This window comes from Prunus persica, chromosome G2, assembly GCF_000346465.2.
Source record: "Prunus persica cultivar Lovell chromosome G2, Prunus_persica_NCBIv2, whole genome shotgun sequence".
NCBI classification, from domain to species: Eukaryota; Viridiplantae; Streptophyta; class Magnoliopsida; order Rosales; family Rosaceae; genus Prunus; species Prunus persica.
The window spans coordinates 24,108,282-24,136,278 of record NC_034010.1 but is presented as its reverse complement, the minus strand read 5'-3'; the positions used below and the strand labels follow the sequence as shown (position 1 = coordinate 24,136,278).

At 36.0% G+C, this 27,997-nt stretch overlaps 2 protein-coding genes and 2 long non-coding RNA genes across 5 annotated transcripts; 1 reads left to right on the top strand and 3 right to left on the bottom strand.

The window, feature by feature from the left end:
• LOC18785775 (3-hydroxyisobutyryl-CoA hydrolase 1) lies at positions 326-27,780 on the bottom strand. Of its 2 annotated transcripts, none has more exons than XM_007218057.2 (2): positions 1,796-2,223; positions 326-1,557 (listed from the first exon to the last, which is right to left on the bottom strand). In XM_007218057.2, the coding sequence occupies exons 1-2, from the start codon at positions 2,114-2,116 to the stop codon at positions 718-720; spliced, it is 1,161 nt and encodes a 386-aa protein (XP_007218119.1). In that variant the 5' UTR covers positions 2,117-2,223; the 3' UTR covers positions 326-717. The 2 variants fall into 2 exon arrangements, with proteins under 2 accessions (XP_007218119.1, XP_007219433.1); XM_007219371.2 differs by lacking the exons at positions 326-1,557; positions 1,796-2,223 and adding exons at positions 26,050-27,113; positions 27,306-27,780.
• On the bottom strand, positions 5,642-6,899 carry LOC109947115. The gene is made up of 2 exons (XR_002270098.1): positions 6,453-6,899; positions 5,642-6,278 (listed from the first exon to the last, which is right to left on the bottom strand). It is a non-coding gene; the product is annotated as an uncharacterized LOC109947115 (long non-coding RNA).
• On the top strand, positions 5,702-6,799 carry LOC109947114. The gene is made up of 2 exons (XR_002270097.1): positions 5,702-5,772; positions 6,090-6,799. It is a non-coding gene; the product is annotated as an uncharacterized LOC109947114 (long non-coding RNA).
• On the bottom strand, positions 9,723-12,409 carry LOC18785982. Its single transcript, XM_020556572.1, has 7 exons — positions 11,956-12,409; positions 11,765-11,815; positions 11,392-11,523; positions 11,105-11,210; positions 10,923-10,964; positions 10,779-10,835; positions 9,723-10,669 (listed from the first exon to the last, which is right to left on the bottom strand). The coding sequence occupies exons 1-7, from the start codon at positions 12,084-12,086 to the stop codon at positions 9,929-9,931; spliced, it is 1,260 nt and encodes a 419-aa protein (XP_020412161.1). The 5' UTR covers positions 12,087-12,409; the 3' UTR covers positions 9,723-9,928.

Sequence of the window (27,997 nt, the reverse complement as noted above, 5' to 3'; positions counted from 1 at the left end):
TAATCGTTTACTTGAGAAACTGGTGCGGCCAAAATCTGCTTCGGTCACCCAAACCCAAAGCCTAAAATTTTGGACCAATCAGTTTTCTTCTGAAGTTCAACCCTACCTAGCTTTTCATTTTCAGAGCCCATATTTCGTTGGGCCGAAACAATACAAGCTCCAATATGTGTTTCTTCTCGAGTCTTCGAATATATGTCTTTGGACACCTAAAATTTTTTTAAAAAAATATTGGGCAGATTCCCCAAGCAACAACCAATTGGCAATATGTGAAGAGGCTTAAATTTTTTAAGCAATATTGCAACAAAGTGAAGGGTTATAACGAGGGGATCCTTAATTATATAGAGTTATTATTGAACGACAAAATTGAACCTCTCAACACACTCTTCAACATAGACCCCTAACATAGCCATGTTATGTAACGGAATGAAATAAACATATACAATTGTATATGTACCTATATATAAGCCGAACTAACAAACAAGATATGTATTTTGACAACAAAAAAAAACACAAGATATGTATATAACAGATTATATATGTATAGTTGGTTGTACATACATATTCCAATGAGAGAGTTGGGGTGGTATGGTGTGGGGTGGGGTGGGGTGAGAAAATGGTGGGGTGTGTACACTAATGAAAATTCTGAATAGTATGAGGGAGGGAATTGAAATATTGATAGGTATAGGTTTAGAGAAACACCCCAAAATCACAATTAGCTCAAAGCTTGGCATTGGCAAATACTTTCAAGTTGCATCTTTGAGGGAGCTTTAATTCTTCATCACCATCCAACCTTGAGAAGCAGTGGTCAACCATATGCTCAGTGATGAGATCCAAACTCGAAGGCTTCCACTTTGGTTTCTTGTCCTTGTCCCACAAGATAGCTCTGCAACCTTCTCTGAAGTCCTTGCTTATTTGCCCTCTCATAACATGGCAAGCTATTCTGTACTCGCGGACAAGACATTCATCCATTGCCTGCACCCTTCCTTCTCTAATGGATCTCAAACAAATCTTCAAGCTCATCGGCGACGCCTTCTTCAGCGATCGAATCGTTGAAGCTAGCCATTCATCACCTGCCCTATTTGCATCTGTTGTAGTAACCTCCTTCTCAAGGGCACTTAAGATATCTTCAACTGTTGGTCTGGAAAAGCACTTGTCAATGACATCCATTTTGCGTAAAGCACTTTTCTCGTTCAGAACCGGTTGCTGCAAGGAGTATTCGTCTATAATTGCTGAAATAAAAGCAAGATCACAGCTTGATGTAGCTGAAGCTGCTCTGGAAATTAGTGCTTTTTCCAACAGAGACAATTTGGCTGAGGGAACAAAGTGAGTTGCCAGACCACAAGCCAGCATTTCAGCACCATCCAACATTGTACCTGTAAGACCCAAATACTCTCCAAAAAATCCAGGAAGTCTTGACAAGAAATGACCGACATCAGGAAACAATCCCAGAGCATTTTCTGGCATTGCAAAGATGGAATTCTCTGTTGCTACACGGAATTTTCCGTGTACTGAAATACAAACCCCAGCTCCCATTGCAATCCCATTCATAATTGAAACCTATTTTACAAAATATATGTATAAATAACAAAAGATGGTATTGAAAGAATTCTAGGAAAACTTCAAGTCTGCAAAAGAAAGTACGATAGAACTATTTGTACCATCTCGGGGAAGATGTGATATATGTCATGTGGTATACTAATTGACCAGTTGAGATGATACAAGTATTAGCACTTAGCATCCAAAACATATTAAACCTAGATTTTGAAGACATTATGGAAATTAATTGCATACTTGCCTGGGGTTTACTGTGTGTTGCTATCAAATAGGTTAAGTTGAGGATCTTCTGAGCAAAATTTTCACCATATTTCAGATTTCCTTCAAGAAAGTGACGATGCATGGCGACTAGATCGCCGCCAGCACAAAATGCTCTTCCTCTACCCTTGAGAATGATCAACTTGGCATTGTTGTCGTCCACATAGGCCTGGAAAAGTTCTGACAGACGAGAGATCATTTCAAGGGAAAGGGTGTTCAGCTGGCGAGGCCTATTCAGAGTCAATGTCCTCACGAACAAAGTCTCTTGTACCAGAACCTGGTCATCAACTTGGACAGAAGTCATGGAAATGATCAATTTGTATAGAAATTAAATCGATAAGTGCACTAAAAGTTCGAAACCTAGGTGCAACTTTTTATTGAGAAGATGAGAGGTGGAGGAATTGGAAGGCAATCTTATTTATAAGTATGAGGTAGGCCAGCCATTTGGTTTCCGCATATTGCATGTCTATGTCTTTTATTTTTTAACTTTTTCGAACCAAAAAAAAACCGACACAATATATTTTCGGATTCCTCCAAAACAAATAAAACTATTCATACTATTTCAACTTACAACATAAATAACATAAAACTATTTGTACCGTTTATTTTGTCTTATTATTTTTAAAAAATATTGACAACTAAAATAGTGCAAATATGATGATGGAATTTGAGAATTCGATGACCAAAATTAATTGACAGTACAGATATTGAATGATTGAAAATGGAAACAAAAACCTGGTTGTTAATATAACAAGTTGTAATCAACTTTGCTTTGTATGAGCCCATGTCACATGGGGTGTGAGTCGGGGGAGGAACAACTACTAGGCTGGGCCAGCCAGCATCAATGCATAAATTGATTTGGCAGAAAAAAAATGTTCACACACTTGCCTTTCTTTGTGTTCTGTCCGTAAATTGAAGAAAAGAAAGAAATAGCAGAACGTGGTTAAAGCACAATTTAAACGGGGTTTGGTCATCGGAGGAAAGAACTATTTGTTTTCTTCGTTCTTACAAAAAGAAAAGGCTTAGAATGAACCAGGGAGACCAATGAAGAGCTGAACTTGAGATTGAGATGTTCTACATACACATCAAATTGAAATTTGTTTACTTTTTTTTTATACGAACGGAAAAGGTTTACAATGGACCACGGGAGACTAATGAAGATATAAACTTAAGATTGAGATGTTTTACACATATGTCAAACGTTCATTTGTTTGTGTTTTTCGTACAAAAGCAATGGACCACTAATGAAGAGCCGAACTTAGGATTGGACTAATCCTCCTCCACATATAGGCAGGGATGGTCCCAACAAGGGACTAACATGGACTATAGCCTATGTGAATTGTTATTTTATTATTCAAAAATTTAATTGGCCCACTCAGGCCAATTAATGATAATTATGTCATCGCTCATTTAACAATACCCTTAAGAAAAAGAAGATAAGACAAACTAATGAATTGATGAATTCTCCTGGACATTCTTACGTAGGACATCTCTGTAAAGTTCTCTCTAAAATGAAAAGTATTTCCGTCTTTTAGCCCACTGCGAACTTCTTTTTATTTATATTTATTTTATTATTATTATTTTTTATGAACAACCTACTCCTATCTTTCCATTTTTAATGAAAAGCACTTGTCAATGACATCCATTTTGTGAAGAGCACTTTTCTAGTTCAGAGCCGGTTGATGTAGGGAGTGTTCGTCTATAATTGCTGAAATAAAAGCAAGATCACAGCTTCAGGAAGTAGCTGAAGTTGCTCTGGAAATCAGAGCTTTTTCCAGTAGAGGCAATTTGGCTGAGGGAACAAAGTGAGTAGCTAAACCACAAGCAAGCATTTTAGCACCATCCAACCTGGCACCTGTGAGACCCAAATACTCTCCAAAAAATTCAGGAAGTCTTGACAAGAAATAGGAAGCACCCACATTAGGAAAAAATCCCAAACTATAAAGTTCTCTCTAATACTCCATTTTTAGGGGTCGTTTCAAATTAATACTCAACCTTAACAATCTTGCACGTAGAAACTCAACTTCAGAAAAAACATACAAATTAAAAGCCACACAATCCCTTCTCCCAGTGTACTCAACAATCTGTTTCTATAGAACACAACTTTACTGAATTAAAAATAAATAAACAAACAAACTCTCCAAAATGATCAAACAATTGGGACAGTGTCGAGGCCTATTCAGGATCAATGTCCTCACGAATAAAGTCTCTTGTACCAGAACCTGGTCATCAAGTTGGAAAGAAGCCATGGAAATGATCAATTTGTATAGAAATAAAGTCGATAAGTGCACTAAAAGTTTGAAACCTAGGTGCAACTTTTTATTGAGAAGATGAGAGGTAGAGGAATTGGAAGGCAATCTTTTTTATAAGTACAAGTTAGGCCAGCCTTTTGGTTTCTGCATATTGCATGTCCGTATCTTCTTTTTTTCCCCTTTTTCGAACCAAAAAAAATTGACACAATATATTTTCCTCGAAAACAAATAAAACTACTCATACTATTTCAACGTACAACATAAATAACATAAAACTATTTGTACCTTTTTATTTTGTCATATTATTTTTAAAAAATATTGATAATTAAAATAGTACAAATATTATGATGAAATTTGAGAATTCGACCCAAAATTAATTGACTGTACAGATATTGCTGAAACTATTACTACAGATGGCCCTAACCTAGTCTGTGACTGGGGCATGCAATATGTGGAAGCTATTTCAAAAAAAAAGCTGGCCTACCTTCTACTTAAAGAAGGATGAGCCCCTTAGTTTCGTGCCAGCACGAAACTATCTTTTCTATTTACAGCTTCTACATATTGCATGCTTCTGTCTTTGTCTTTTTTTCTTTTTAGAAAAAAAAGAAGAAGAAAGATATAGACCTACAATATATTATATTATCGGATTCCTCGAAAACAAATAAACCTATTTATACCATTTCAACTTACAATAGAAATAACAGAAAAATATTTTACTGTTTTATTTTGGCAGAATTTTTTAAAACATTGACAATTAAAATGATACAAACATTATGATAGAATTTGAGAATTCGGCCCAAAATTAATTGACGGTGTAGATATTGTTAAATGATTGAAAATGGAAACAAAAACCTAGTTGTAATCAACTTTGCTTTGTATGAGCCCATGTCACATGTGGTGTGGGTGGGGGGAGGAACAACTTTGTACTAGGCTGGGCCAGCATCAATGCATAAATTGACTTGGCAGAAAAAATTGTTCACGCACTTGCCTTTGTTTGTGTTCCGTCCATAAATAAGCGGCATAGAAAAGACGTGAAGAAAAGAAAGAAATAGCAAAACGGGGTTAAATTGTGTTTTAAACTTGAAGCACAATTTAAACGGGGGTTTGGTCATAAGAGGAAAGAACTCTTTGTTTTCTTTTTTCTTACAAAAAGAGAAGGCTTAGAATGGACCAGGGGAGACTAATGAATAGTTGAACTTAAGATTGAGATGTTCTACAAACACATCAAAACTGTGATTTGTTTGCTTTTTTTCATACGAAAAGAAAAGGTTTACAATGGACCAAGGGAGACTAATGAAGAAATGAACTTAAGATTGAGATGTTCTACAAACACATCAAACTGTGATTTGTTTGCGTTTTTTCATACGAAAAGAAAAGGTTTACAATGGATCAGGGGAGACTAATGAAGAGATGAACTTAAGATTGAGATGTTCTACAAACACATCAAACTGTGATTTGTTTGCTTTTTTTCATACGAAAAGAAAAGGTTTACAATGGACCAGAGGAGAATAATGAAGAGATGAACTTAAGATTGCGATATTCTACTACACATCAAACTGTAATTTTTTATTTATTTATTTTGTTCCTACAAAAGGAAAAGACTTACAATGGACCACTAATGAAGAGCTGAACTTGGGATTGGACTAATCCTCCTCCACATATAGGCAAGGATGGTCCCAAGAAGGGACTAACATGGACTATAACCTAGGTGAGTTGTTATTTTATTATTCAAAATTTTAATTTAGCCTACTCAGGCCTACTAATGATAATTATGTCATAGCTCATCTAACAATACACTTAAGGAAAAGAAGATAAGACAAACTAATGAATTGATGAATTCTCCTAGACATTCTTGTGTAGGAATCTCTGTTAAGTTCTCTCTAAAATGAAAAGTATTTTCGTCTTTTAGCCTTCTGCAAACTTCTTTTTTATTTATTTTTTTTATGAACAACCTACTCCTAACTTTCCATTTTTTATGAAAAGCACTTGTCAATAACATCCATTTTGTGAAGAGCACTTTTCTAGTTCAGGGCCGGTTGTTGTAGGGAGTGTTCATCTATAATTGCTGAAATAAAAGCAAGATCAAGGCTTGAGGAAGTAGCTGAAGCTGCTCTGGAAATCAGAGCTTTTTCCAGTAGAGGCAATTTGGCTGAGGGAACAAAGTGAGTTGCTACCACAAGCAAGCATTTCAGCACCATCCAACCTGGTACCTGTCTGTGAGACCCAAATACTTGTTAGGAAAAATATATTTACACAACTCTTAAAATATAAAGAGTAGCAAAATACGAAATCTGTATAAATGTGCAAATATAAATTAAGTACAGAATATTGACTTTTATTGAAGATAGAAGCTTGCGTATTCGCAATGTCCTAAAGACAGAATTTCACCTCTTCTCAGTACTTGAAGTTCAGCAGGCGTCTATCTCCCAGGATTCAACTATCTATAATTCAAGGGTCCAGCACCGGATCCTTGAATTTTGGCGACCGTTGGTGTGCTTCTCTCCAATACAGTAGGTAATTTTAAAATAGTATGAGATAGTTCAGAAAAAAGATCATCGTATTATGCCCTAGGACTTGTGGTTTTATAACAGAATTACACCTCTTCAAAAGAGCAGTTAGTATCAGTTATACCTGTTCAAATTCAAACAAAAAGATTAGTCTTTGTGGTTTGAATTTAACTTATGCTAAAAGAAATTTGAAAAATAAAAATAAAAATATTTATTTTATTTTCGGACTGGGTATAGTTCTTTTATTTTTCAGAGACCTCAAGACCCCAAGGCCCAAGTCTTGATTATTTAAATATTAGTATTAATAAAGCAAGCTAACCATGATAGTCTTCACTACCAAGCCCATCAGCCCACCAACCTTTATTTAATTGGTATTACGGTTTCATGCTTATAAAGCATACGTGGAACCTTTTGTTTTCTCCAATGTGGGACATTTGCTTTCAAACTTCCAACAATACTCTCCAAAAAATTCAGGAAGTCTTGACAAGAAATAGGAAGCACCACATTAGTAAAAAATCCCAGGCCATTTTCTGGCGTTGCAAAGATCCAATTCTTTGTTGCTACACAAAATTTTCCGTGTACTGAAATACCAACCCCAATTCCCATGGCAATCCCAGTCAGAATTGAAACCTGTTTTGTTTTTATAAATAAATAACAAAAGATGGTATTGAAAGAAATTATATGAAAACTCCCGAGTCTAACAAAAGAAAGTAGAATGAAACTATTTGTACCATTTTCGATTGAACATATGCGAGATGTATACGTCATATGGAAAAGTAATTGATAAGTTGAGATGATACATATAGTATTTATGTATCACTTAAGAAAAAAAAGATAAGATAAACTAATGAATTGATGAATTCTCCTAGACATTCTTGTGTAGGACATTTCTATAAAGTTCTCTCTAATACTCCATCTTTAGGGATTATTTCAAATTAATACTCAACCTTAACAATCTTTCACGTAAAAACTCAACTTCAAGAAAAACATACAAATTAAAAAAGCCACACAATTCCTTCTCCCAATGTAATCAACAATATGTTTCTATAGAACACAACTTCACTGAATTAAAAATAAATAAACAAGCGAACTCTCCAAAATGATCAAACAATTGGGACAGTGTCGAGGCCTAACACCACCAAAAGTATTGAATTTAATACTGAGTTGGCAAGTAGGACTTCATCATTCACACCACCAAAACCTTTGCCCATCTCACCCAACAGAGGGTCAAGATCATTCCACGTGTCACACCCATATCAAAAGAAACCCGAATTTCCCTCACTTTTTTCTACCCCTAATTAAACCTTCTTATAAATATACAACCTGCCCCATGCAAATACACCAACCTCCTCTCTCTCCCTAAAAAAACCATCCATGGAAAACCGCCGGCAAAAGAGCACCTCCGGCGACACATTCTCCTTTCCAAGCACTTCGATCCACTAGCAAGACTCCGATTTCGAATTTGGATGCTTTACCCCTGACTCAGCCTCCAGCACTGATCCCTGCAAAGACTCCCCGGCAGACCATTTGTTCTTCAATGGCAGGCTCTTACCACATGCCTTTCCATGTCAACCAATTAGCAACGGTTTTATGGGTTTCGATAGTAATTTACGGAGAACAAGCCGGATGAGCAGCATTAGCAGCAAGGACTCTCTCATGTCCTCAAGAAGCAACAGCACCAACAGCAGGAGCAGCAGCTGCAGCAGCAGCGCAAGGACAAGCTCAAGCGACAACTCTGAGAGGAAATTGGTGCACCAAAACAAATTGGGTTCTAGAGCTTGATCAGATAGATACAAAGGAAACAGAGCTAATAATCTCGGAGGTGGACAAGTTTATGGTTCTTCTCAGAGATGGCAATTCATAACAGCTGTGCCTGTACCGGCTTCTTTAAGCGGTGACAATTCTCGGAAGAAGGCGAAAGTGGATCAGCTTGAAGGGAAGGAGAAACCCATCAAAGGGAAGGGAAGAGTCCGGGTGAAGACGGTGGTGGTCCCCCGGAGTTTTGGCCGGAGGTTTTTCCGGTGGCTTGTTTGGACCTGCAGAAAGTGTAACGCAATGGAACCGTCCAACAAAAGTAGTGATTATGTAATTAATTAAAGCTGCGAATTGATAAATGTGAAGTGAAAAATGATTTTTTTAAACTTGTTTATCAAGTTTTGTAATTTGTTCATGGGTTTGAGGTTAGGATTTTGAGGTTTGCTTTGAAAGTAGATAACTGACTTTATACTTTAGCTTTGGCTTTGGCTTTTGATCACTTTCAACTTTGAAGAAAAGCAAAAGGAAATATATATATATATATATATATATTCTGGGAACGTTAACCAGCAAAAGCAATTTGGCTTGTTAAAATAGAGCTTTTGTCACAATGTGTTCGGTTATTGTTTCAAATTCTTCAGAGCGAGCGTTTAATCTTGAAGTTGAAGCTGTTGATATGGCAATGATATTCTTCCATAAATCCTTTGGAAACATAAACTAGTTGGTTGACTGAATAGTGATCAGTCAACCAAATCTTTATCTAAAAGCCAAGGCTTGTCGTGATCGCTTGTTAATTTGGAAAAGTAGATACAAAAGTGTCTATTTTTTTTAAAAAATAATAATAATACATATGGCCTCAGTTATAAGTTATAACTAACCCAACAGAAGTATCGGATCAAGAACAGACTCTGTCAACGACTCTATTGAAATCCAATTTCAAATAGAGCGATAGTTTTCCCCCAGTATCTTAGCCTTTATAAATGCTTCAACAACTCTAGGTCTAGACATGTTCGGTCAGTTGACTAGGTCAATAAACACGCCACCCTACACTCAAGTATGAATACGAATGTAGAGGCCCAACTCCTTATTATAGATAACCCTACCTAGAGAATCGGTAGCAAAATTGGATTTCCAAAAAGTGTGATGAAGACTGTATCTCCCAGCAATAAAGCTAAACAATGGATGTGAGACTCCCAGTGATCATGTGTATTTGTAACTGTGTATTCAAATAGTTTTATTTTCTTGAGCATTTTGGGCATAATGAATTTCTTCAAGCCCATTACTGCTGGAATTGGACAAGCTTTGATTACTTGAACCAACTTGTGTTGATTTTCTTCTATGTTTATTTTCTATTTTACATTCCATGACCTTAGTGAGAGTTAGAAGAACAAAAGAATGGAGGGAAATTCTTCTTGGGATGAACTACAAGTACAAAATGATCTCTAATTAAGTCTCACTAACTGGGATGAAAACACATAAACATATAAAGAGCTAGAACATGAAATCGATCACAGAAGTAATAAGCAGCAAAGGAGCTCAAAAGCTTTGCTTACATACAACTCCTCACCCATTGTCCCTCTAATACAATCTTCCCTTCCCATTTCACTCCAAGAAGGTCTCCATAACATCAGAGTACATACCAGCTTCGGCATTTCGATACCCCACAGATTGGTGCTGATGGTGATCAACTGAGTTTGAAGACGATGAAGCCATTCTTGCAGGCAAAGTAAAGCTCCTCTTGTACTTGTTCTCCATGTTCTTCCTTGCACTACTATCCGGGTGGCAATCCAAGCTCAAAAACTCGTTGTGATTCGAAGCACGATCTGAGTTTGGATTCGGGTTGTGGTGGTGATTTTCGTCTCCACCTTTGTTTCCCAAGTTCTCCGGATTGAACAAAAGCTTTGCATCATCGGAACGTCCCGTGAGGGCATTGAAGAAAGACAATCCATTTGGCCATTTGATGTCATTTTCATGCTCTCCTCCTCCTCCTCCTCCTCCCATCATGTCTCCTCCCATTTGTGTTTCGGCTGAATGAGGCAGCAAAAACATGTGTGTCTCATCTTTATTGGCTTGTGGATTGTATCCAAGTCTGGCTGCAGAGTTCTGAAAACTGTTGGGTGAAGGCAGCTGCATAGCTGTTGCAGATGGAAGAGGCCTTTGAGCCCAATTGAAGAGAGGAGGAGGAGGCCGGATCGGAATTGGGGACTGCTTTGAAGGAAGCACTGATGAGGCAGAGTTGTTTCTGGTAGAGGAAAATAGTTGGGAGAGGTAAAAACCAGATTGGTAGCCTAGAGACTCAAAGGTATGCCTCATTCTTAGCACAAAGTGAAGATCTTCTGGTATCTGATATACATATTGTGCATGTCCTTGTGTTAGTGTGAATTTGCAGCATTAAAGCAAATATTAATGGGAAAAGAAAAAAAAGATATATATATATATATATATATCTCACAATCTTGCAGGAGCCCAACTGCAGAAGACCATGACCAGCTTGAATTACAGCAATTGTCTGGTAAAATAAATTAACTGTTCAAAAAAAAAATTACACCAAAATAATGAGACCAATAATTGAAGCAGTAAATGTTTCTGTTCTGACCTGAATGCCTGACTCAAACTGATCAGTCCATTCAGGAGGAAGCTGCAATAAATAGCATAAAAAAGGTTACTATCAGTCATTAATATGTGCTAGCTAAGCACAAACTTGTGCTAATTCCAGCTTGTCTACTTTGACAAATATATAGGTGAAAGGGAGAAAAAAGACTGGCTTTTATTACATACAGCATCAAAAGAACTTTGCCAGTAGTTGGAGATGTTTGGTTCACACTCTGTAGGTTCTTTGAAAACCCATTTGTGGCACTTATCAGATGCAACCTTCCCCATCAACCTGTGTTGAATTCAGTGCAACCAATGACAGCACAAATACAAGAAGAACTTATTTCCCATAACCAAAAAAAAAAACCATATTTTATGTCCTGCAAGATTGTCATGTAGTGTAGGTAGAGAGAGAGAGAGAGAGAGAGAGAGGAGAAGAAGCCATAACAAAAAAACACATACCAAGTACCCACCCTTCTCCATAATTATACAGCTGAATGGACATTTTGCTGAAGGCTTTCCTGACAGGATCTTCTCCGTCAATATCTTCAAGACAATCTGATGAAACTCTTCCTCGACAAAACCCATCTTCCCACATCAACATCCTTCACCAAATTTCATAAACAACACTAAAATCACAAAATTACCAAAAACCCATTTCTAAAAACTCATGTTCATATAAAAAAATAAGATTCCTAGTCAGCTCCTCTGGCTTTCACCCTGTTCCTTAGAGAAGCAGAGAGAAAACAGAGCAAAATTGAATTGCATAGCTAACCAAGTTGAGGTTAGTAGTTCAAATAAAGTTTATTCCCATTTTACATAAGCAACCATATATTATATACTTACAAACTGCCATTGTCATCCCCAACCTTGCAGCCATTACCTCCTCTGACTCTCCTGCAACAAAACAAATTAATGAATTAAACCCAGAAAAGAAAACAGCTAGAAATCAAGGCATCCAGAGCTAAACATCAGATCAAGTGTAGAGAGACAGAGAAGAAGAGAACTTTAAGAGAAAAGAGAGAGGAGAGACATACGGGCGTGGACGGATGGTCCAGAAGACAGAGTAAGTCCAGTCTGTGTTGAGACAAACGCTTCTGAGGGCCTCATGGAGGGCCATCATCCCAACAGCTTCTTTGCTCCTATCTGTTGCTCCTGAGCCCACCATCTCAATCTCTATCTCTTTCTCTTTTCTATGACTTTTATTTTCTTTTTTTGCCTCTTTCACTTGTCCAATTTTAAGACCACCACCTCCCTTTCTTCTTTTTTCTCTTTCATTCTTTCTATTTATTTATCTATCTCTGCTAGCCTGCTTACTTCTCATTCAAACTAAGCTTAAATTTTCTATCTTCTTTGGCACCTGCACATTGCTCAACCACCACAAAGCACACCCTTTATTCATCTCTCTCTCTCTCTCTCCTCTCTCTCTCTCTGTGTTTGATTTCTATTTTTTATTTTTGTTTAGCAACCTTGTCTTTCTTTACTACTCTTGTTTTGTTTGTCCCAAGTAGTCAGTTTTGGTATTTCATGACAGAGATGAGGTAAAAAAAAAAAAAAGCAGCGGAAGAGTGGAAAGTGGGGGGTTTTGGGTCTTGTAAGTATTTAAGCCTTGGAAAATATAAACAGTGGGGTCAGCCTTTGTCCTTGCTCTCTGTCTCTTGCAAAAGCAGAACAGTAAAGTAAGAGATTATAATAGAATTACCATTTTGCCCTTTTCTTAGCATTGCAGTTTAGGTGTTGGATTTTCCGTCTGAATTTAGAGATACACTTGCATAAAATGGAAATATAACTATTTTGATATTTGCGGCTAATTACAGTATGTTACACGTGATTATTTTTTTATATGACAGTCTGTAATTGATCGAAAATAGCAAAACTCCTTCATACAAGTTTTTCCGCTGAATTTGGCATAATATTTACCATGCATGCTGATGCTGTTTAACCCTCCGGATGAATGAGCCAGTCAAACTGCTGAGCTCCCCCAACAACCCATTTTTGTGTTCCTTTAATTTTTATTTTTTTTGGGGGGGTTTTGGTTTGCCTTTGGTCGTAATAATCTTTTTACTGTTAGATGATGCTGTTTTAGCCAACTACATTTCAGCATCATATCTTGCTTTCCTTGTATTATGTCAAAATTATAGGCCTATGATTGCACCATTAACAGTGGTGTTGAAATTAACTGCACAATAGACAACAACAACAAAAAATAAAAGCAAGAAAAATTATTTAGTACAAACCCTTTGCTAAAAATATTTCAAAAAGTTAATTTTTTTGAGTGGTGAACAGACATCATAAATGGTTTTGCTGCCATGCAATTCCACTTTAAGCCACTGATTAAGCAGCAAATATCGGTAAATTTTGAATGCTGAATAGTATAATTGAACTTTGTGTTTGGGAAAAGTTTCATTTTCACCAACATTTGGCTTCCTAATTGTGCCTTGAAGCTGGACTTTGACAGTTAGCAGTGCATTTGGACATGAAAAGGACAACCCACCAATATTTTTTCTCCCCTCATCGCTTGCTTGTTGAATTGTGGTACATAGCAAGTATTTCTTAATTCTTAAATAATCATTGGACTTTAAAAAAGTTTTAAATAACCGTGCTATACATAGCTAATATCATTCATCTCATGTCAACAGATCTAGTCGAATAAAAAAAAGACTTTCTTTCATATTAGAGATTTCAATTTCGAATTCTTTTAAATTATCATTTGTATTTTAAAATATTATTTATTTCATTTGTATTAAAAGCTAAACAAACATAACGTTAATATAAATTGGAAATTCCGACTCGGACCTTCTAAAACGAAAATATAGATATTATGTTAAACAATTATTACATTCTAAAATTTAATTGTTAAGAAATGAGAGGACTAGGTTGATGCACATCAGTCCAACTATAAAAAACCTATTTCTTGCCCCAGTTACCCATTTGAGCTCGATAATTCTCGAATATCGAAGATGAAAGATAACTAAAACAATTGGGATGGCACAGAATCTTTACCAGTCAAAGGTGATAAGGTGGATACTGATGGTTAGATTTGGATTAATATTTTAAGACAATATGATATTGTTGTTATGTCAGTTTGCAAGGACAAAACACCTAGTCTAATCATAATTAAATATTGTACGGTCATGAGTATCCAAATGGCTTATACCATTTGAGCACTCTCCTCTTGCTACTTGCCTCACCTAACTTCATGACTACGGTGATCAAAACTTCAAATTTGCCCCTTCAATTCTTTTTATTTGTTCAAAATTTGAAAGGTAGAGGAGAAGTGTGAACGAGGTTCGAATTTGAGATCACGAATTTGTAATTAAAAGTCAAATAAAGTAGGGTAAATATTCGGATATGCTCATATTCACTCATATTTTATTCTCTCCAATATGGAGGTATTTATAGAGAAGTACAACCCTAAATAAAATAGGAAATAAATCCAAATTATAATAGAAAATAAATATAAATTACAATAGGAAATTGTTCACCCGTTTTGTGTTTGTTCCTGTGATGGTAGGGTAAAGTTTTCCATTGCCTTGAGAACCATTGACAGGTCAACAAGTCAACTTTCTTTAGTGTGTGAGCGTGCAACTGTTAGCAATGAAAATTATAACATACTTTTAAAAATAGATAACTTGCGCCCCAAGTTACTGACTTCTAAATAAGCGATTGTGAATTTGGTGAGAAATATCTCCCAAGTAAGTTCTTCTCTTGCCTCAGACTGGTGATGATTTTACAATTTTTCACAGTATAAAACTGGTAGTTCTGCCAGAATAAATTATGAGAAAACGAATGGTTTTTAGGCAAAACTGCCTTTTACAAAACTCAAAAGGGAAAACCCAACTCTAGAAAAATAAAAAGAAGATTGGACTTCTATTTTTGCATGGATATATGCTTCTGATCCGAGATGGGCTGGACTGGAGTGTCAACAACTTCAACTGCTATGCTTTAGCTGTAAATCGATACCAACGTTCGAGTTTGGCAGAGTTTTAATCTATTTCAAGCTCTGGAAGGCTTTTTGAACGGGTAGAATTGAGGCCTCTTCAGTCTGAAAGGGGCAGAAATGGCTGGACTTGAGGATTACTGAGCTGAAACTGCACTGTGGTGGCTGTTCTGCTTGATCAGTTCCATAAATTTGTTGAGGTTTTCATATTTGTAAAAACTCATACTCTGCTTGATCTGGCTTTTGCTGAACCAAATTTATAACGAGAGAAATCTCATTTTGAATGACTTATTTCTCTAAGTCTGAAACTTGAAGTTTTGATTTGTAGTTGGCTTCTCTCTTGTTGCTCGATCAGCTTTTGGTTGCTTCAGTTTGTTTTAAGGTTCTTTGAGATCAAGTGATCATTTTGAGTTTTTGTCTTTGATTGATTTTTTGGTTGTCCCTTGTTCTGTTCACCTTCTCTTAGTTTTATAGGAAATGCTGGAGTGGGAATTCTAATTTTTTAATAATGGGCGGCAGATCCTCTAAAAATCAAGATCTTTTCATTTATTAAATATCAAAGAAAACGGGAAATTATCTGTTCTGGCAGAGAAGTACCATCAATAATCAGTTTTCATGAAGGTCTTTTCCTATTTTTTCTTAAAGAAAAACCAACTTTTCTTTGTTCCTCGTTGTTCCTTGTAGAGAGAGAAAGAAAACAATCTGCCATGATGGTCAATTTGCTTTTCTTGTTTTGAACAACTCCCTCTACTTATCTCTTGAAAACATAGTCTGCTTATCTCTTTGAAAGACCACCTATTCTGATGCAGAATTATTTAGAAAGGGATTCTGATCTTTTAGCTGTAAATTCTCAGACAAGTCTTTTTGCAAATGACCTGCTTTCATTAATTCTCAATAAACTTTTTTGTGATAGTTGAAATTGTTGACTTTTCAAAGTCAAGTAGTCACGTGGGTTTTGAGAATAGGTTTTTCAAAAAGATCTGCTGACTTTGTAATCTGGGTTTTGAGATCAATGGTGAGCATTTAGAAGCTGTGCCCAAACCAATTCATCTTTAGATTTTTATTAATCTGCTTTAGTGGTCAGTTGCCATTTGATTTGACGTTTTTTTACAACTCTGCCACTTTGTAGAAGACATGGGCCTTTCTTCTCTTTAAGCCCAATTTGAGTTGAGCTATGGGCTGATTTCTTTCTTTTCTTCTTTTTCGAAGCCCAAGTTTATTGTCGTGGTTTCGACAGATCACGGGCTGGGCTTTTTTGGATTTTGGGCCCTCGATTCGTCGTTTATTTTTGCAAAGCCCATACTGCTTGGGTCATGTGGCTTTATTCTGGGCTCTTTGGTGTTGGGCTGGGTGCGCAGGATTTTGGCCCAAACAGAAATAAATCTCAATGATAATAGGACTAGATAAATGAATAAGTAACCAAAATCCTAACATAGTAAGGAACGAAAATCCTAACTAAGAAATGACTCGCCAACACTTCCCCTCAAGTTGGGGCAAAGATATTTCGCATGCCCAACTTGACAAGCGAGTCATAGAACACCGTACTCGACATTGACCAATTGAACAACTGTAAAGAAGGCCTTGTCATAAAAACCCTAATAAATAGGGCACACAGAAGAACACATAAAAGCAGAACACAGAAACCCTGTAAGCATGGTAGTAGGTAAGGCAGAACATAGAAATCATGTGAGCACGACAATAGTTAAAGCAGAACACAGAAGCTCTATGAGCACGGCAGTAGATAAGGCAGAACACAGAAACCCTGTGAACACGGCAGAAGGTAAGGCAGTGGAGATAGTAGCAAGGTAGACGGCGGCGGCGGGCTAGGATTATAGGTTAGGTGTATAGTGCAGCGGAAATAGGTAGTGTTTATGGTTAGGATAGAGACAGATCAAAACACAGCAACATCATCGACAATGACCATAACAACGGAAAATGAAGCAAACAAAGTCAACATCAATGGCAACAATAGTAGCAATGGTAACATCAACGACGATATCAACAGTGGCAGTAACGGCAATGGCAACAATAAATTCTTCCATATAAACTTTAGCTAATTTACACAGACACAACTTCTCTTCAATCCTCCTCTCCCTCTGAAGAGAATGGGTCGTCGGAGGCAAGAAATAAGCAACATCTTCATGGGAATACGCCAAGGTAATTAGGATACATCAATAAACATATCCCTTTCACTCCCCCTTCCCTCCTTGAAGAGGAGGGGAGGAGAGTACTTTAATTTCATGGATACCACAAGCACAGGTCACAAGAAAACCTGGCTCTGATACCAAGTAAAACAAAGTATGGTAAATATTCAGATATGCTCTGATACCACGTTTAAGTCAGAGAGACCGGTCAACGGCCCACTACTAACAACACTAATATTGTCCCCAACTTAACTACCTACAAAGTCCAGTATGTGTGGAGTTTTATTACAAAATGCCTCGGTAATATTAGTAGTGGAACCCTTCATTATATATTGTATTTTATTTAGCCAAGTTTCCAATGTGGGACTTATATTCTTCAACACGCCCCCTCACGTGGGACTACTACATAGTGAGCCACACGTGGAGCCAAGTTCACATCGGAGTCAATCATTCAAGCCCAACGCGTGAACACCACGTATTGGGTAAGGGATAGGGGTAAACATTCAAGCCCAACATATGAACACCATATTGGGTAAGGGCGAAGGCCCAATTTAGGCCCAGTCAATCAACCCGCTCTGACACCATGTTTAATTCAGAGAGACGGGCCAGCAGCCCACTACTAACAACACTGATATTGTCCCCAACTTAACCACCTACAAAGTCCAGTAGGTGTGGAGTTTTATTACAAAAGGCCTCGGTAATATTAGTAGTGGAACTATTCATTATATATTTTATTTTATTTAGTCAAGTTTTCGATATGGAACTTATATTCTTCAACACTACATGCTTTTACTACTGAGCTACGGACCAGTTGGCGTCCTTCAATTCACAAACGATAAACTCCAACAATTTTATTTTTTTAATTAGCTCGACTCAAATGTAATCCAATTTTATTATGATTAACAATGTAATCCAATTTAAGTACTAGAAAATCCAAACTAGTTTTTGACAAAATGAATGTTGCAACCAACTCAAATAATAGTGTTTTAAGAATATTTGTAGAATGAATGAGACATGCATGGCATGGGTAATATTGTCTTTCATAGAAAACGATGGCCCTGTGGAAATTTTGAGAAGGTGCTCGGCTCGCGCTTTGCAGAGTTGTACATAGAAAATTAGTAAGTAACGAAAGTTGAGAGAAAGAATAATGGAGATTAAGGTGTCACGTGCTCATGTGCCATGGCAGTGAGTCGGTGCATCGTTTCACATAAAGAAAGCGAAACACACGAATTGCAGGGTTGGGGTGCATGCACAAAGTTTGATAATACCCAAAATATCACACATTTTTATATACTTCGAAAGGTTTTGCTTATGCAATACTTTTGTTTTTAGGTTACTTACCCAAATATTCCTTCAAAAAAGAAAAAAAAAAATTCATTACTCAAAAATTAGATTTGTAGCAGTTTACTAATCCGTACGGATTATGAGTAATTAAATTCAGTATGAATTGAATTAAAGAGGAGTTGAATTGAAGAGAATTAGATTTTGGATTCCTATTGAAGTTGTTTACTAAATCATATGGATTGAGGAGAATTAGATTTCGGATTCCTATCGAAGTTATTTACTAAACCATATAGAATTGGGATAGGAGTGGTACTAATTACTAAAATGTCCTTGTTGTTGGGATAAAGTAGATGAGAAATTTGTAATTTTCAAAATCAAGTGAGGATATAATGGATAAAAAAGATGAATTCCTAATGGGTTAGTTCTCCAGGAATTAGAATACCATATCTCACCCAAGAATTGAATTCCTCCAAAATCAGGAATTCAATTCCTAATTTTGTGTGGGTCCCGCTTACTTTTTAATTTCTTGATGTGAAATAAACGCATGAATTCTCCCTATGTGGAATTCAATTCCTCAGGAGAATTATAATTCTTGATTAGTGTTTGTACCATATCTGACCCCCCCACTTACGTCATGACACGTGGAATGTGAACGAAGCTAAAGACCAACTCGGTGAGCCATGCCGAAACAGTCAATCGGCACACATCACCGATTCATACACGGTCGTTAAAAGTAGTAAATGCTAACGACTGACTCACCTACACCAATCTTCGGCATCCCATGCCGATCGACCAATCAGGCCGATTCTGACAGATTGCCTCGGAACTCTCGCCATAACCTGTCAGAGCACGTGTCAACCGTCGAAGACACTCCCACGAGTCCCACATCAAAACTAAGTACTAAGAGGATCCTAAATGCTCTCTATAAATAGAGCCCACTGGCTCATCTAAAAGGTAAGACTGTTTACTTGACTTGTGCTTTTACACTGTCAATAGAATTGCTCTTGGTCGCTAACTTTGCATCAGAGGGTCTTCGGCCGGTGCCACACCGGTGTCTTAAGACTTAACCTACCGTTCCTTTCCCCAGACCGCATCCAGCATCATGCCTTAAGGAAGGAACACCACAGACCGAAGGCTTCTTGGGTCCAAACCATCCACATCGCTTGTAAATTAGCTTTACTTCTATCTGTTTAGATTTAGCGAGAACAATTAGTAAACAAACCATTGGTGTTTTGGTACTTTGGAGTTTCGAGTTTCAATCTTTTTCTCTATTGTTAATATTTTTTTTATAAAAAAAATAGAGGATTGATATGATCAAGAGCTAACAAGTTGTGCTTATATGTTGAAGGAAATTTCTTCTTTTGTTGATAAAAAAAATATAGATATACACTCAAAATTTCAAGCATTCATTAAGAACAGCTCATGTATTTTTTAGGGTTCGATATTCCAGACCTAACAAGTTGATATTCTAGAGCTAACAAGGTGAGTTTGGATGTAATTTAAGATAAAGTGACAAAACCGTGCATAGGTTGTTCGTGTTATATACAATATTGAGTGACAAAACAGTGAAATTACGTATATCCTAAGATCAGAATCTTTTTGTATATAATTCTGCATCAGAGCAGGTGATCTTTCCAAGAGATAAGCAAATTACGATCTCAAAAGATAAGTGGTAAGCAAGAGAGTTGTTCAAACAAGAAAAGCAAAATGACCATCACGTCAGATTGTGTTCTTTCTCCTTACCAAGAACAAACAGAGAACAAAGAAGAGTTGGTTTTTCTTTCAGAAAAGCAAGGAAAAGACCTCCATGAAAACTGACTACTAATAGTTCTTCTCTGCCAGAACAATAACTTCCTTCTTTTATGGCTTTGAAAAGAAAAGATCTCGTTTTTAGAAAATATGCTGCCCATTTTTTTTTTATTAAAATCCCACTCTAGCATTTTCTATAAATATGAGAGGAGGTGAACAGATCAAAGGACAACTAAAAAATCAATCCAAAGCAAAAACTCAAAATGATCACTTGATCTCAAAAACCTTCAAAACACTAAAGCAACCAAAAGCTCATTGAGCCACAAGAAAGAAGCCAGCTACAAATCAAATTTCCAACTCTAGTTCAGACTTAGAGAAATAAGTCATTCAAAACGAGTTTTCTCTGGTTACAAATTTGGTCCAGCATAAGCCAAATCAAGCAGAGTTCGGGTTTTACAAATATGAAAACCTCAACAAATTTATGGAGAGCCCTGATCAAGTAGAACAAGTACTACAGTGCAGTTCCAACTCAGTAATCATCAAGTCTAGCCACTTCTGCCCCTTCCAGACTGAAGAGGTTCCAATTCTGCCCATTCAAAAAGCCTTCCAGGGCTTGAAATAGATTAAAGCTCTGCCAAACTCGAACAGTGATATTGATTTACAGCTGAAACTTGACAGTTGAAGGTGTTGATAGTCTAGTCCAGCATAGGTATACCTAGTCCAGCCCGGATCAAAAGCATCTATCCAGGAAGAAATGGAAGTTCATCCCTCTTTTTGTCTTTCTAGAGTTGGTCTTTCCTTTTGAGTTTTGTAAAAGGCACTTCTGCCTAAAAAACAGTTCGTTATCTTATCATTTATTCTTGCCAGAACTGCCAGTTTTGTACTGAGAAAAATTGTGAAAGTCCTCACCAGTCTGAGGCAAGAAAAAAACTTATTTGGGAGATATTCCTCACCCAAATTCACAATCGCTTGTTTAGAAATCAGTAACTTATGGCGCAAGTAATCTATTTTTAAGAAATCTGCTAGAATTCTCATTGCTAGCAGTGGTACGCTAGCACACTAAAGAAAGTTGACTTGTTGACCAGTCAATGGTTTTCAAGGCAATGAGAAACTTTACCCTACCATCACAAGAACGAACATAAAACGGAGGAACACTTATATATATGTATATTATAATTGTTCAAGGCCATATTAAATGGATTTTCTTGAGAGTTTTAAAATACAAGGGCCCAAATAACAATCATTTTAAAAATTTAACAATACAAGGGCCCTACATTTGCAATTAAACATTAAAATTTTATTTTTTTGTTTTGTAATAATAAAGATTCAATTAATCAAACACTTTCAAGAAAATGTTTTTATTTATTTATTTTATATAAGCGATATTCTACTTTAAATTAATCTAAACTACGAAAGGGGAATTCGAATTAGGGTGCAGAGTGGGGAGCACATTCGTTCTAACAAACTTGGCTACGCCCGTGTCTGCTCTTTAAGAAAATGTTTAGTTCTTCTAGTTTGATAATTTTTTTTGTTCTCAATAAATTGATGGTTGCCAATGGGGTCTAACTCTATGAAAAAGGATTTTGACTTGCAGACTAGAGGTCTGAGGTTTAAATCCCATGACATCTTGGTTGTGTGTGTGAGAAATTTCCTCTCATGTAGTTAAAACTATCGCTTGTACTAAAAAAAATACAAATTATTAGCTTTTTATGTTTTATGATTCATGTTCTTTGTTATTTTAGTTTGATAGAATTACCATAATTAAGCCAAAAAGAAAATGCATACATGTGCAAAATAAATTTTGTTTCTTGTTAAACTATAATTAAGGGAAAAGGGCCTCATTTTTGCCCATGCATCACTCAAAAGTCAAAAACGACCCTAGTTAAATGATTTATGATTTCATTGATTTTTGTAAGGAAAATCTTTTATTGATGTCCCAAAAAATAACAAAATCTATGGTTGGACTCGCATGCAATCTCTTTTGGTGAATAGTACAAGGGGATCCATGCTAATTAATCTCATCTGACTTGGGTTAAGACTTATGGAAATGACACATGTACTATACATAATAAATGCTTGGGAAAAAAAAAATTTCTTATGAGGTTTCCCTGCTTTTATGGGCTATCTTTTATTTGAAGATTTGTGTTGAGTTTTGTTTATATGAGATTTCTTTTTGTTGACCTTCAACACAATTTATACCAAAAAAACAAAGAAAAATCTTATGGCGTTTCGTGCTACATGAGAAACTACTACTTTAACATCCACTAGTCAACTGCCCAACTTTAATGAGGAGTTGAGTTTTCTCATTTTTCAATTTCGTCCCATAAGGTCAAGGTCAATCTAGACTTTTGAGTGGTTCAGGGCCAGAAATTAAAATAAGACACTTAATTTCTCTTTGTATGTAATCATAGTTTAACAAGAAAAAAAAATTCTACACGTGTATTTTCATTTTTACTAAAATATAATAGTTTAATTAAACTAAAATAACAAATACAAACTATTTTATGATTGACAACATGTAATTAATAATGAACCTATTATCTTTTTGGAGGGCCGGCGCTGAACTCTAATTTCCCAGGCCCATGGCCGGCCCTACATAAGGGTTGTCTTCATAATTGAAAAATTATTCGTCACACTATAGTGAATAATATATAATTAATTAATAAATCCCTAGAATCCATGCATATATTCCATATACATTAAACGGATTTAAAATTGGTCTCATAATCAAACCTCAATAACACCTCCCATCTTCCCATTTCAAACTTTGACCCCAAAAAAATAAAATTGGACAAAGTAGCATGTGTGATAGGAGGACCTTATCGTATAACATTAATACTATATATAAAGAATGGTGATTTCCCCACTCCAATTTTATCCACTTACACTCCATTTTATAACTGAAAAAAGACGAAAGTATAAATATATAGCAGTATATATTGTGGGACCAAAATAAGTCCCTCCTCGGAGTCTACGATCAGTACATTTCAAGCCCAAGATAGGTGTGCATGTTTTGCCTGTTGTTAGGTTTCTTACCTCAAAAGCTTATACTTACCATGAATGCAGCATACGTTTGATGATGTCCTAGTTAGCTATAAACAGCAGAAGGTGGTGATCTTTCATCATCGACTAGCTAGTAGGAGGCACAGTATACATGTACTGAGAACATAATAATTATAGGGACATGGCCCATGGGTCCTCATCAGCACCAAACAGAGGAAACCCAAAACTATAAGCAAAAGAATTATACATCGCCCTCAATTTGGTCCAAAAATATATGATGAAAATAGAACCCTCCCTCTCTCCAGCGGCGGTCCTAATGTTTTAGAGGCCCAAAATGAATTACCAAAATGTGGCCTTTCTACTATTTGTATATGTTTATGTGATTTTTTTCCGATAATATTAAAAAAAAATTATACAAACTCAAAGTCACAATTGTAATCTGAAAAATAAACAAACAATATGTAATCACATAACAATTTTATAAAATGCATCAAAACATTACTTAAATATCACTCATCTTGCATTTTTGGATGTAAAAGTATCAATTAACTTTACATAATCAAAATTTTCTACCATGTCTTTTTCAATGGATTACATAGCTAAGCCATTCAATCTTTCTTCAATTGCTTGTTTTTTTTTTCTTTTGTCAAAACCTCAACTCAAGTGATATATGCTTAGCTATAGGAACTTTTAAATAAATCATCCTTGTATTTTATTTCTTACCTTATTCAACTAGGTTAACTTTTTTATATTAAAATTTGTCATTATTGACTTAAGCTATAAGTTTAGATAATAATGGGCCGTTTATTGAATTTCTCATTTTAATTTTACAGCGAATAATAGGGATATATATATATATATTTTTTTTACAATACTTGGGTCTAACATAATATTAATATAGTACAATTTTTTTAAAGTACCAAATGTATGCATATATAGAGGTTGGGAGCCTCCTAATTTGGAGACCCTAGGCAGCTGCCTTGATCGCCTATGCTCAAGGCCTCCTCTGTCCCTCTCTCTCTCTCTCTCCCTTTGGTAAAAGAAATATATATATATATATAATGCCAATTAAGACTAATGACAATTTCATGGATTTTAGCTGGAACGACAATTTTGTGTGGAACTCTTTCATGCCGACAAATTGTCTAATTTGATGGGCTAAACATGGATGCGTCAGTTGATAAGAGCAACTTGTTTCATGCTTGGGATCGTGATATAAATATCTCTTTCTGGTCGAGCTAGCTAGATTGTGTTAATTAGTTATAAGGCCACTATTTTAGTGCTGATTACATTAAATAGGTGTCTTTATAAAGACTCACAAACAAATGTTCATTAAATAGATAAGGCAGAATTTTGTGTTGTATGATATGATTGAAATCATAGCTATTAAATAGTCATTCTTGAGTCACATTCTGTAACATATATAAAGGTAACGTATATATGCTTAGCTATAGGAACTTTTAAATAAATCATCCTTGTATTTTATTTCTTACCTTATTCAACTAGGTTAACATTTTTATATAAAAATTTGTCATTATTGACTTAAGCTATAAGTTTAGATAATAATGGGCCGTTTATTGAATTTCTCATTTTAATTTTACAGCGAATAATAGAGATATATATATATATTTTACAATACTTGGGTCTAACATAATATTAATATAGTACAATTTTTTTAAAGTACCAAATGTATGCATATATAGAGGTTGGGAGCCTCCTAATTTGGAGACCCTAGGCAGCCGCCTTGATCCCCTATGCTCAAGGCCTCCTCTGTCCTTCTCTCTCTCCCTTTGGTAAAAGAAAAAAATATATATATAATGCCAATTAAGACTAATGACAATTTCTTGGATTTTAGCTGGAACGACAATTTCGTGTGGAACTCTTTCATGCCGACAAATTGTCTAATTTGATGGGCTAAACATGGATGCGTCAGTTGATAAGAGCAACTTGTTTCATGCTTGGGATCGTGATATAAATGTCTCTTTCTGGTCGAGCTAGCTAGATTGTGTTAATTAGTTATAAGGCCACTGTTTTAGTGCTGATTACATTAAGTAGGTGTCTTTATAAAGACTCACAAACAAATGTTCATTAAATAGATAAGGCAGAATTTTGTGTTGTATAATATGATTGAAATCATAGCTATTAAATAGTCATTCTTGAGTCACATTATGACACATATATAAGTAACGTATGAAAATTATACGTATACTGTAACTAATTTGTTTGCTTTTAAAAAAAAATTTTTTTTTTTAAAGGCTTACGAATCACGATTGACTCTGTGGAAACTATAATGAAGAGCCAAACTTTGGATTGGGATTCCTGAGTGATGCTCCTCCACATATTGGGTAACGAAGAGTCATTATTATTTAGTTTCTTCTTTTGGGGCTTGGCCCCCACTAATTTGTGCTTGTGTATCTACAATATTTTTCTACCATTCAAACTTCATTCTTTTAGCCTTAAAATCGAATTAACCCCTTTTATGGTTCTGTTTGATAACCATTTTAATTTTAAATTTTTGTTTTCAATTTTTGTGTTAGAATATGGAGAGAAAAGAGGGATAATGGTAGTGAAAATAAGTGTGAAGATGGGATTGAGAGGGAAGATGAGAGGGAGAAGTAACAAAAGTGAAAACTGAATTCTATTTGAAATTGTTTTCACTTTCAAGTTTTTATTTTCACTTTTATTACTTCTCCCTCCCCTCCTCTCTCAACCTCACTCTCATTCTCACTCTCATTTTCCTCTATACTCTAGCACGAAAAATGAAAACTAAAAACTAAAATTGAAATGATTATCAAACGGGGCCTTAAAATTTTCACGCCCTTAATATGGAATACCTCTCATGACTTATTTCAAATTGCTTGAAGAAACTGGATGGATATATTCCAAATCACATTTAAAGGAGGAGTGTCATTTTCTTTTTCTGGTGGAGGACATGAAGAATGAGTATGGAAATTCAATTTGTTTTGCAGCATCTTCCTACTATATATTATATTAGGTTAACTACATAAAATAAAACTACCCAATTTTTGGAGGTCGTTTTAAATTAGTATCAAACTTTAAATTAGGAACACAACTTTACTGAACAAAACTAAATAAACAAACAAACAAACTCTCCACAATTATAAGAACTACCACAACAAAAAGGAAACTTCAACAGACGTGAAAACAAAACCAACAAATTGTCGGGGTGTGGGCTAATAAAATTGGAATAACATTTAGCTCAAAGCTTGGCATTGGCAAATGCAGCCAAGTTGGATCTTTGAGGGAGCTTTAATTCTTCATCACCATCCAACTTAGAGAAGTAGTGGTCAACCATATGGTCAGTGATGAGTTCCAAACTAGAAGGCTTCCACTTTGGTTTCTTATCCTTGTCCCACACGATAGCTCTGCAACCTTCTCTGAAGTCCTTGCTTATTTGCCCTTGCAGTATATGGCTAGTTATTCTGTACTCGCGGACAAGGCATTCGTCAATTGCCTGCACCCTTCCTTCTCTAATGGATCTCAAACAAATCTTCAAGCTCATCGGCGACGCCTTCTTCAGCAAAAGAATCGTCAAAGCTAACCATTCATGACGATGGTCATCATCTGCCATGTGTGCTTCTGCAGCCTCCCTCTCAAGGGCACTTAAGATTTCTTCAACTGTTGGTCTGGAAAAGCACTTGTCAATGACATCCATTTTGTGAAGAGCACTTTTCTCGTTCAGAGCCGGTTGCCGTAGGGAGTGTTCGTCTATAATTGCTGAAATAAAAGCAAGATCAAAGCTTGAGGAAGTAACTGAAGCAGCTCTGGAAATCAGAGCCTTTTCCAGTAGAGGCAATTTGGCTGAGGGAACAAAGTGAGTTGCTAGACCACAAGCAAGCATTTCAGCCCCATCCAACCTGGCACCTGTGAGACCCAAATACTCTCCAAAAAATCCAGGGAGTCTTGACAAGAAATAAGAAGCACCCACATTAGGGAAAAATCCCAGACCATTTTCTGGCGTTGCAAAGATAGAATTCTCTGTTGCTACACGGAATTTTCCGTGTACTGAAATACCAACCCCAGCTCCCATGGCAATCCCATTCAGAATTGAAACCTGTTTTTTTTTTAAAAATAAATAACAAAAGATATGAAAACTTCAAGTCTAACAAAAGAAAGTACAATGAAACTATTTGTAACCATCTTGACTGAACAGATGCGAGAGATATACGTCATATGGAATACTAATTGACTAGTTGAGATGATACATAGCACTTGGGGAAGTATCTGGAAAATATTTAACACTTGCCTGGGGTTTACTGTATGTTGCTATCAAATAGGTTAAGTTGATGATCTTCTGACTAACTTTTTCACCATATTTCAGATTTCCTTCAAGAAAGTGACGATGCACGGCGGCTAGATTGCCGCCAGCACAAAATGCTCTTCCTCTACCCTTGAGAATGATCAACTTGGCATTGGCATCGTCCTCATAGGCCAGGAAAAGTTCTGACAGCTGAGAGATCATTTCAAGGGAAAGGGTGTTCAGTTGGCGAGGCCTGTTCAAGGTCAATGTTCTCACGAACATAGTCTCTTGTACTAGAACCTGGTCATCAAGTTGGAAAGAAGCCATAGGATGGTTAATTAGCGTAATAGAAATAAAATCGAGAAGTGCTCTGAGAGTTTGGAACCTAGGTTAGAAAAGATGATAGGTGGAGGAGGAATTTGAAGGCTAGCTTTTTAGTTTCTGCATATATAATATATTGAGTACCCAGAAAACGAATAAAACTAAGCCTTTTTATATATATTTATAGTGGTTAAGATTTCATAGGGACGGAGCCTTGACCCACCACTAGTAATATTGATATTGTCCTTAACTTAACCACATGTTTAGCAGGTATGGTGTTTTATATAAAAGATATTAAAAGTGGAGTCATTCATTATATTTTATTTTCTATTTTGTTAAGTTTCCGATGTAAGACTTCGTGTATTCTTCAACAAAAA

Bases quoted from the DNA above. Each gene is read 5' to 3' on its own strand.
- LOC18785775 (XM_007219371.2), bottom strand. From the start codon at position 27,626: ATGGCTTCTTTCCAACTTGATGACCAGGTTCTAGTACAAGAGACTATG. The intron at 27,114-27,305 runs GCAAGTGTTAAA...AAAAAAAAACAG, and splicing joins CAACATACAGTAAACCCCAG to GTTTCAATTCTGAATGGGAT.
- LOC18785982 (XM_020556572.1), bottom strand. From the start codon at position 12,086: ATGGTGGGCTCAGGAGCAACAGATAGGAGCAAAGAAGCTGTTGGGATG. The intron at 11,816-11,955 runs GTATGTCTCTCC...GTTTTGTTGCAG, and splicing joins TGGACCATCCGTCCACGCCC to GAGAGTCAGAGGAGGTAATG. The intron at 10,670-10,778 runs GTGAGATATATA...TATGTATATCAG, and splicing joins AGTTGGGCTCCTGCAAGATT to ATACCAGAAGATCTTCACTT.